Genomic DNA, 10813 nt, shown 5'->3' with positions numbered 1-10813 from the left:
TGTAGCCAAATAATGTGTACACAACTGCATGTAGTAAGGTAAAGTGTGCATAAAAATTCATATATTAGTGAACATTAAAATGCATTATATTGGGGGGGGACTTGCAAAAATGTGTATACTACTCAACACTCTATACAAAATTTTGTTTATTATGAGACATTTGCATACTTATGAGCAGACGTGAATAGGAGTACAGTGGTACCTCGTGTTAAGTACTTAATTCGTTACGGAGGTCTGTTCTTAACCTGAAACTGTTCTTAACCTGAAGCACCACTTTAGCTAATGGGGCCTCCCGCTGCCGCCGTGGCACCGGAGCACGATTTCTGTTCTCATCCTGAAGCAAAGTTCTTAACCCAAGGTAATATTTCTGCATTAGCGGAGTCTGTAACCTGAAGCATATGTAACCTGAGGTACCACTGTAGCTGGTTAGTCAAGGAGCAAGCCAGCAGTCATTCACACCAAGCAACCTGAAGTTAACTCTTCATTAGCAAAACAGGATCATCTGTATAGGAGTGTCAGGCCAAATGAGCACAGCAACTCAGCTTGAAGCAGTTGCCAAGACTGGAGGTTCCTGCCTCTGATTCCCAACTTCTCTCTGCCACAGGCTTTCCCTGCTCCCTAAGCCCTGTTACCTCTTCAGCTTCCACCTCCTCCTCTCCCACTTTTCCCTCTGGCCACTCCCTCTTGCCCCACCACCAATCTCCGGATTCTGAGCCATCTTCCCTTGGGAGTTCCCCAGCTGGGTCTTCTAACCATTCATCTAGTCCATGGCATACATACTATATATATTTAATAGGGTGACAGGGAGAAGAGAAAAACCAAACTTATGGCCAAATGTAGTGGAATCCCATACTTACATTTTTCTTGTTCCCGCTGTTCGAGTGGCAGGTATGGCTGTCCCTGCAAAAAATTCCCATGTCATTTCCTTTTTTTTTTCTTTCCCAGAGAAGAGTTTAGTCAGTGGCACCTCATTTAAGATATACATATGCCAGTTACATAGTTCTGTATTGTAAATTTAAAATGAAGCACTCTGCAGATGTTCCTGGTTAGTTTAACTTTCTGCACAGTGATAAGAAAGTTAAAGAAGCATTAAAAAACACCACCACCATAGGCTCAGGTCAGGGAACAAGGTCTTTGGTTTGAAGGGGACTTTTTCTATGCTGTAACATTTTCCCAGCAAGGGAGTATATAAATAAACTGACACTGGATAGCTGGTTTATCCCTTTCAGTCATGTACAATAATGCATTTTTGACTGGTGAATACTGTGTGTGTTTATGTATGTGCAGGAATATACACACGTAGGCATGGGGGAAGAAACAAGGTCAAGGGTAGCCAATTTGTTGCTCTCCATATGTTGTCTCATTAATCCCAGCAAACATGGTCAATAATAAGGGATGATGGGACTTGGAGTCCAACAACATCTGCAGGGCACCACTAGGTGTCTGCATTCCTTTATGCCTTCTGGTATGTTCTGAAGGTACATGCCACTTTGGTGAAGCTAAACTAGTCTGGATCTGGTCAGTGTAATCTGACTGGACTGGTATTGCATGGATGTGCATTGTATGTTGCATGAAGGAAGAACAGCGAACTTAAAAGGGCAGAAACTACAGTGGTACCTCGGGTTAAGAACTTAATTCGTTCCGGAGGTCCGTTCTTAACCTGAAACTGTTCTTAACCTGAGGTACCACTTTAGCTAATGGGGCCTCCCGCTGCCGCCGTGCCACCGCCGCGCAATTTCTGTTCTCATCCTGCAGCAAAGTTCTTAACCCGAGGTACTATTTCTGGGTTAGCGGAGTCTGTAACCTGAAGCGTCTGTAACCTGAAGTGTCTGTAACCCGAGGTACCACTCAATGTACTGAACTCTTGCATATTGTGAACACCTGAAGACCTCTAAGCCAACTCAATTTATTGAAACACTACCACTTTTATATCAATTGCACCCTGATGCTAAGTAGGAGGGGGGCAAAAAAAAAATATCTCAAGATGGGAGGATAACAAAGATTCATGGCACACTCCGTCTTCCCCAACCTGGTGCCTTCCAGATGTTTTCTACTATAACTCCATAAGCCCCAGTGAGTACATTAACCCTTCCAGGATTTGGACTGTGTACAAGAAGTCTTGTGATTCCATGCCAGGCATTCATCCCATTTTCTGGAACTCAATCCCATCCTTACCCTGGGAAATATGAACCTTGAGCATCACATTCTTCAGATTGCATGTGTGTAAGTGAATACCAGTGGTGTGTGGTGAATTTTTTCATAGGGGAATAGTTAGGGCCCTAGGTGCCAGCTTGCAAGGGCGATTGGGGCGGGGGCACGTTTGTGTGTGAGCTTCACATCTCCCACCCTAAGCCGAGCAGAAGCTTACCTTCCTGAGCTTTGGAAAGGAGGAGTTAAGGGAACATTTAGGAGACTAGCCTAGTCCTCCTAGTCCACGGACCGCACGCTACTGATGAATACGTATGTATGCCATTTGGAATGTATGTCTAGATTAGCCTTCATCAACCTGGTGACTAGACTATAGCTCCCTTTATCGCTGTTGGTAACGCTGGCTAGGGCTGATGGGCATTGGAGTCCATCAGTCCTCAGAGGGCAGCCTGCTGGCACCTTTGAACAGAGAATATTTCAAAGACACAAGAGAATGCTGCAGCATGACAGCAAGAGTGATGGCTGTTACACTAGTCTCCTAAGAAACAACTGTCTGGAAAGTTGAGGCAAGATAGATAGTGATTCTGGCCATAAAGATGATTTCCTTTTCAAATTGCTTATCACGGAGGTCCCTCAGTAAAGCAAACCATGACTTTCACATTATTCTTTATTCATTTGGTGCCAAATTGTCTGGAGCTTCTACTTTTTATTTTCTCCCTCAAAAACCTGCAGTATATTAAGATAATGAGAACTTTTACTACAGGATTGTAAGACTCGTTTCAAAGGTCACAAATATTCTAGCATGCTGCCAAAATCCAGGGCCACTGAGCAGAGGAGAAACAATGGGCAATCATTTTTATCACTTAAGTCTTGGGGCGTGCAACTCTCCTGCCAGACTATAACATATTTCTGGTGATTCAGACAGTAGTAAGTAGCACCAATATACATTATGAATGGTAAAAGGAAGCAGAAATTTAAAAGTCTTGCTCTTCCTCCCTCCCGTTCCAGAACAGCAGTGGATTGCCAAGCTGTCTGGAAAAACATCTTTCTTTCTATAAGCGTACCGAGAATTTAGCCCACAAACTTCTCTATTTTATTTTTTCATCTTGTACCCAACTATTCTGGCCATAATTACAGACCACATTTTAGGCTTCTAGTGTGATCCTAAAACTGATGCAGTAAATGTACATTATACCCGAAGTCCCAATAAACAATATTTATTTGTCAGATGTAATAGAAGAATCCCTTTAACTGTGCTTCTGTTAGACTGCTTTTTGGAATAGCTCATTCCACACTTAGTAAGGAATTGGGCAGTATGCCAGGTCCCTTGAGCTGTGCTTCTCTGGAACGTTAAAGATTTTGGTGCTGAGTGCCACCATCTGAAATTCCGTGCGTGTATTTGTTGGTCTGAACAAGGTAATCTTCATAGGGTGCAGTTTTCCAGTGGATATAAGGAACTACTTTACCCTAGGGTTGCCATATTTCAAAAAATGAAAATCCAGACACAAAAGTTGTAGGGTTTTTAGTTTTGCCCAAAGTTGTTGAGTTTCTGAGCTATTTTTAAAATGAAATTCACCAAAATCTACACTTCTGACATGGGCTGCCATACATTTGGATTTTCCAGGACATTTGACCGATTTTCACCCAGATGCTGTTTACAAGGTCCAAATACTGGCTATGTCCAGGAAATTCCGGACGTATGGCAACACTACCTTACCCTGCCATGCATCTGTCCACTCTCACAGGCACCATCTCTCCAGGATCTTAAGCAAATATGTTTCTCAGTCCTGTTACCAGCTAGACTTCAATCAGAAATGCCACACACAGTGTGTTCTGTATGTAAACCCGTGTGTATGTGAGCCCCTTTATTTGATCCAAGTGAACAACAGGGGATGGCTACGCTTTTGAGAGCCAGTATAGTGTAGTGGTTAAGAGTGGTGGACTCGTAATCTGGGGAACCGGGTTCGCTTCCCCGCTCCTCCACATGCAGCTGCTGGGTGACCTTGGGCCAGTCACACTTCTTTGAAGTCTCTCAGCCCCACTCACCTCACAGAGTGTTTGTTGTGGGGGAGGAGGGGAAAGGAGAACGTTAGCCGCTTTGAGACTCCTGAAGGGGAGTGAAAGGTGGGATATCAAATCCAAACTCCTCTTCTTTATGACCCAGTTGCAAACTTCCTGAGGTATCCAGATGGAAACAGAACAGTGGCTTAAACCAGGAAGGTTTGTGTTCTTATAACATGGTTCCTACAGGCTACTCACCAAAATCTAGTTACAGCTTTACTTCCTGTTTGGGCAGGCGGGCTGCAAGCATGAACCTTCTGTCGTCTCCCTAAATTGGCTTGTGACATTGTGACGTAGTCAGCTCTGATTGGTTATATAGTGACGTCAGCTTTACGTGTTCCTTAAATGGCTGGGATCACTCAAGGGGAAAGAAGGTATCTGGAGCAGAGAGGGGACGCTACCATTGTGGCAAATGGGAGGAGGGGAGAAAATTGAGAAAGGAAAATCAAATATTTGGGAAACGTTTTGGGCTCTACAAACCTCCCCTCACTTTTTATCTTGAAAAATTCCATTGGTGAATATTTGGCCCAACTCTCATGGGTGAACTGGCATCTTCATTTTACCAAACTCATCTGCTTGATACATGCTACTGCTTCTTAGCATCTCACATGAAGATGAGTTTGGCTCAGTGGTAACACATAGCTGGATAGCTCAGTTGGTTAGAACATGGTCTGACAGCATCGAGGTTGCAGGTTTGATCCCCATAAGGGACAGCTGCATATCCCTGTGTTATGAGAATTGTAAGGTCGAAGATATAAAATAAATGTTCATAAATGTACCCAGGCAAACAGTCCTGAAACCATTTTGACTCTCCCAAATTGATCTCAAATGTTTCTCTGCAAGGAGGAAGGAAATGGGAACCCCCCGCCCATTGTCTCTTTGCTCACAAATCCTGTTTTAAGGGTATATATGTGTATGAATAGGGTGAGCCTGTGACCTGGACTCAGGAATTAAGTATTTATCATCACAAAAGAATGGCCAGGCTCTCCAGGTAAACCCATTAACAGGTTTCCTGCCAGACAGGATTCTGCTGTAGGCCGCCCCTTCTGTGATGTATGTATGATGTATTGGGGGGTGGTCTTGAGCTATAGGGTGGCAATTTCAAAAGTCTATATAAGGGCTTGCACACCTTTGTTTTGGGTTCCTCCTCCCTCCTGCATAGTGGGGGTGTGAGCACCCTGTTGCAACTGTTAAATAAAGATCAGGCTTACTAGCTGCTTTGCTTCTCAATATTCTCTGGCAGACCTATGTTATTTTCTCCTACCGATAGAGAACCTACATATGGGCTCTTGGGTACCCTATAAGGGAAAAGGAGCAGTTTTTTTTCTTATAGCACCTGCGTTACAGGTGGTTGGACTAGATGATCCTTGGGGTGGGTCCCTTCCAACTCTCTGATTCCATGAGACATGTCCATTCTGGGCTTATTAACTCTCAGCATTGCTTCCTTACATAAGAAGTTGGTCCAGGTCACAATTGAGAATTAAGTGTCTTCATTTCAAATAAAAAGTCAATGTACTATGCCCACAATAAACTTTAAGGTACTACACTTCAGCTACTTTTATCAAATTTGCCAGACTAATGAGGCGACAGTGACATTCATCTTGTGGATAAACATGATCTGTGAACTTTCCTTGCTTTAAAGTTTCAAGGTATGGTCCAGAACAAGGGTGCAACCATTTCCAAATATTATTTATTTATTTTAAGCACCGTACATATTATTATTTTCAATACAAATTCAAAGCAGTGCTCAGTACCAGGAGAGAGAATTAAACAAAAAATGTATAAATTTAATCAGGAAACACAAGGCAAAATAATAAAAACAAAAAGTATGAGTCAGTCAGTCAACATAATAAACCATCTAAAGAGAGACCCCCGAAGCCATATGAAAAAAGGGAATGATTTACAATCCTTCTGAAATAAAGATGAACAATTGTTCAGCATCAAAGGGAAAGAATTTCAGTTTTGGTGCAGGCATACATATAGCACGGGGGCAGCTTTAACTAACAAAAACGGCAGGTGGGGTGATAAAATTAAAGACTCTTTTAAAAATTTATTTATTTTTCCAGTCTCAAAAAATACATATAACAAATAACCCTCATATACTCTGCACCCCCAAGAAACATTCCATGCATATACAGTGTAAATGCTGCAAACATTAGTACAATAGTTTAGTTTATTATAGCAGTTAAGGATCTTCTACTCTCTGTCTTAACAGATTGTCCCAAGAGAACCATGGGTAGTTGGTGGTGAGGGGACAACACTTCCTTTCGGGTGTACTGAATAATCCTCCTTCCCTGGAGGCTTTTAAGCAGAGGTTGGATGGCCATCTGTCATGGATGCTTTGGCTGAGATTCCTGCATTGCAGGGGTTGGACTAGATGACCCTTGGGGTCCCTTCAAACTCTACAATTCTATGATTTCATGTACCATACAGTTTCAAAATTGTCTTGGATCTTTGTGTTCCTATGCACTCTGATACGGAAGGGGGGGCATGTCTTCTTCACCTTCTTCTTCGCTACAATATATCAATTTATTTCCAATTGTCAATGTCAAAAGGGACTAAAATCTATAAAATGCATAGAAAATCAACGTGCCAATTTGCTCAATTTCTCTAGGACTCCACCACACCTCCCCTGTCCTCCATAATCCCTCAAGCAAGGTGTCAAGACCCTAATCCTGTCAAATCACTCTGCCAAGCCTTTCCTCCAGGAAATGCCAGTACATGGACCATTGTCTTCTCATCAGAATGTGCTTATCTGCGCATATCTCCAGCTCTGCATATTCCCCCTCCCTCCTCCATATGTTAATCCTGTGTAACCCAACCTCTTCTTAATGTATTCATGATGTAACTGGATGTATTTTGCACTGTATTCTGGGACATGGAGGGAAGTTTCAAAAGTTTATGTCACCCCTTTCTCGCGGTTCAATCTCGTCTTGAACCTGTTGCGCAATAAACTTGGATCTTCTGCAGTTTGCTCCTGTCTCCGGCTGAGCTCATTTTCTTCCGCAGGGACCCGCGGACTTACTTAGTCCAACGAGCTGGGTGGCAGAGTAGCCCCGCACCCAGATTTTAGCCCCGCACCCAGATTTTAGCCGTAACAACTCTAAGATGCTTCGTTAGTTTATCCATAAGGGCTTTATTCCGTATTCTATCCTTAACTAAAGTTAAGTTAACTTACTGTTTTCCAATACTGTGTAATTGTATTTTTAGCTTGTATTTATTTTAAATGATTTATGTTAACTGATTAAAAAAATATATCTGTGGGCAAAGTAAACCACCTTTATCAGAAGGTGGAGTGCAAGTTTTCACACACTCTGAAATGAATATACAATAATTGGCATGGATCAAGTTAGCTTAATCAAAATAAATCATCAAAAACAAAACCCACGATAAAGCTAACTGAATGGGCAAATAAATGCCCCAGCAGGCAAGCCCCACTGAAAGCAGTGAGGTCTGTGCAAGAGCACAGCAGCAGAACTTTTCACTGGATAGTGACTCTGATCAGTAGGCAAGCAAGAGGAAGAACGCCTGTTCTGTACGCTGCTTGTTTAGTGCAGCCTTTCCCAGGCTGGTGCCCGCCAGATATTTGGGACTGCACTTCCCATCATCCTGGGAGTTTTGTATAGTCACTATACAAAAACACATCAGTCACTAGACAGATTTATTTGGTTCACAGCTTGCAGTTTCCCATTGGGTGGGGAGGATGTTATAGAAGAAAAAAGTAGTGCTTTAATTCCGATATGCCCAAGCCGGTCAACAAAGTTAGGAGCAAGAGGCTTTGCAAAAGCATTGCAAAGGCAACTTCCTTGAAGAGTAAAACTTGAAAGTTTGTTCCAGTTTAATTAACTGTGAAGGCTGAGCCATACAGTTCAGAGGTACAGCTAATGTAATTACTTCCTTTATCTTTCCTTTTTCCCTGGGGGAGGGGGGGAATGGATTTAAGAGGGAGAAAGTCAAATTGAAGGGGATTAAGATATAATCTTGACTTTTAAGAACAACAAAAACCCAAGACACCCAGTCATACCTGTAGTATAATAGAAATACAGGGTGGTTTTTTTAAAAAAAAAAAGTTTTAAAAGGCAATTAGTTATATAGACTTGGATTCTGGGAAGTGCTGGTGGAGTTGACTTACCCACCTTCTCCTTTCCCTGAGAGCATCTGAAAAACCCTCAGGGGACCCTCCTGAATGGGGGCAGACTGTGACATTGGGGCGCTGAGATGGATACCTGTGCCCACATCATTTAGGAGAGTCTCCTAATCATTTGGAGCAGCTTTTCCTGTAGGGGGTGGGAGAAAATCACCTTTTGGCGAACCCTCTCCCACAGATGCTTCTCAGAATTCAAACAATTCTATTCAGGTACTTTCACAGATTCCTTATATTCAGACATAGATACCATGAATCTATGCCAGGTTCTCCTGAATACAGTATAGAAATTACCCTTCCAATAAGTGAAAATATACAAAATTATTCTACAGGCTTTTTTATCTGTTGTTCAAGCAGCAGTTGTTTCCATTTTGGGCTGTGTGCTGCCTATGAAGATCTTGGTTCTGATAAATGTGATGTTTACTAGACTTCTTTATAGACCAGCACGGTCAATTTATGAACTCCTTCCTTTCCTTCAGTGCACATGACCTTTGTTTAGGGAGATATGAGACAGGTTTTAGTAAAGGCTGGTCGATGTCAACTAGGGCTGTCCATGTTTTTTATAAGTGGGTATGCTTCTGAAATGATAGAAAGGCATTTCTTCTCTTCCTTCTTCTACTCCTTTCAAGATGTGAAGTTGTCTGCAGTAGTTACAAGTCCTGGTATGACAGTTGACAAAGCGGGATGTCCCGCAGAGGACCCTAAGGTCCATGAATAATAATAGCTTAAAGATCCCGGGCCCTAAGGAAGCCAGACTATCCTCCACCAGGGCCAGAGCTTTTTCAGTGTTGGCTCGGACCTGGTGGAATTCTCTGTCCCATGAGACTAGGGCTTCCGCAGGGCCTGTAAGACAGAGCTATTCCACCTGGCCTTCAATTTGAATTAGCCTGATCCTCTATTCCCTTTTTCCTTTCCTCTTCTATGAAGAAACCCTTTCTGGGACCCCACATTTACATTCTTCCCTGGTCTCCTTTCTGGCCCTAGTAGGACCAACTTGGCCAGTTAGCCCTGGGGATCATTTGATGTCTACTGACCGGGTTCCCCCCCCCCAATGACCCCTGAATTTTTGAATTTTATTGATATTGATGCTGCATTTTATGTTGTATTTTATGCTGTTTTAAGTTGCATTTTAATCAATGTTTTATATTTGCTGTTAGCTGCCCTGAGCCCAGGTTTTAAACTGGGAAGAAAGGAAGGAAAATAAATAAAGGAAAGAAAGAAAGAAAGAAAGAAAGAAAGAAAGAAAGAAAGAAAGAAAGAAAGAGGTTTTGGGCCCAGTGGAGCTCTTAAAAGCTTCTAACAGTCTTAGTTTAAACACACACACTTTTAGGAGGGGGGAGTGACTGTTTCCCTGGTAACAAGGGAGCCAACTCCTAGCGACTGAGGTTCCTTTGCCCCCCTCAATAAAATATTTGAGGGGGTCAAGTCCTCCCAAAGTTGGTGGGCATTGCCATTCAAATAGTGCATGTGTTGCATCTTGTGAGCAATGATCCTCATATTTTATCAAGTCAGGATACCTGCCTGGTAGTAAGCAGAACTCAACTGCCCTGCATATGTACCTGGCATACCTGCAAGACCCCACTCTATTCCTGTATTAAAAAAAGCAACAACCTTTTTATAATAGTGAATTTTATATTTGCTGGTGAATGACAATGTAATGATGATGACAGTGTCAGGGAAGGGCTGTAACTTGGTGGTTGCACATCTGCTTTGGTGCAGAAGCTCCCAGGTTCAATCCCTGATGCCTCTGGGTAGGGCTGGGAAAAACCCCTCTCTGAAACCCTGGAGAGACGCATCCAGTTAGTGCAGACAGGCAGTATTGACCTAGATGGACCAATAATCTTGTTGGTATATAGTAGCATCCTATGTCATCGGACTGCCACATCATTCACTGTTACTTGTAAGAAATTGTTTCTGGCCATAGCTCATAAATACAGCAATGGATATTGAGGTCTTCAGGATAATTGGTGAAATTTTATTTTCTATCTACAAAGAGGAAAGTACACAAGAAGGGTGCTTGTGGAGGGCAAGTTGTTTTTAACTGTTAGTTCTAAACACTAAATTAGAACATTAGTTTTAACTAATTGCAAAAAAATAATAATTGAAAAATGCATCTTCTGTTAACTCCTTTGTACCCCCACACATGAAATGGGGACAGTGACAACCTCTTACAAGGACTCTCTTCACACCTCCATTTCTCTTTCTTGTTATCTTACAGAGATTACATAGCACATTTAAACAATATTCGGCACTAAACTGAACCACAGCACTTGGAACCCTATTAACATGATGAGACAGTTTTATGTACATCACACGTCAGACCCTATCAAGAAACGTAGTTATCGTGGCTTGATGAAAGATACTATACCTTGTTGAACTCATTCTAAAAACAACACCAGTGAAGTTGCACTTCAGCTTTTAAAATGACCTTGGTTGATGCATCTTAATAAAGACCATTGG

General features: G+C 42.3%; 1 protein-coding gene across 2 annotated transcripts in view; it reads right to left on the bottom strand.

The window, feature by feature from the left end:
• Positions 1-469: 469 nt before the first annotated feature.
• CWC27 (CWC27 spliceosome associated cyclophilin) overlaps positions 470-10813 on the bottom strand; it is a 126960-nt gene continuing 116616 nt past the window's right edge. Inside the window, exons 14-15 of one of the 2 annotated variants that reach the window (XM_053407875.1) lie at positions 858-900; positions 470-502 (exon numbers count right to left, since the gene is read on the bottom strand). In XM_053407875.1, coding sequence (XP_053263850.1) covers positions 485-502; positions 858-900 — 61 coding nt within the window. In that variant the 3' untranslated portion in view covers positions 470-484. Of the gene's footprint in view, positions 503-809; positions 901-10813 lie in introns of those variants that run through there. The other variant, XM_053407874.1, reaches the window with a different exon arrangement.

Source organism: Podarcis raffonei, chromosome 11 (genome assembly GCF_027172205.1).
Source record: "Podarcis raffonei isolate rPodRaf1 chromosome 11, rPodRaf1.pri, whole genome shotgun sequence".
Classification (NCBI taxonomy): domain Eukaryota; kingdom Metazoa; phylum Chordata; class Lepidosauria; order Squamata; family Lacertidae; genus Podarcis; species Podarcis raffonei.
The sequence above is the reverse complement of the archived record's forward strand: the minus strand, read 5'-3'. Positions and strand labels throughout refer to the sequence as shown.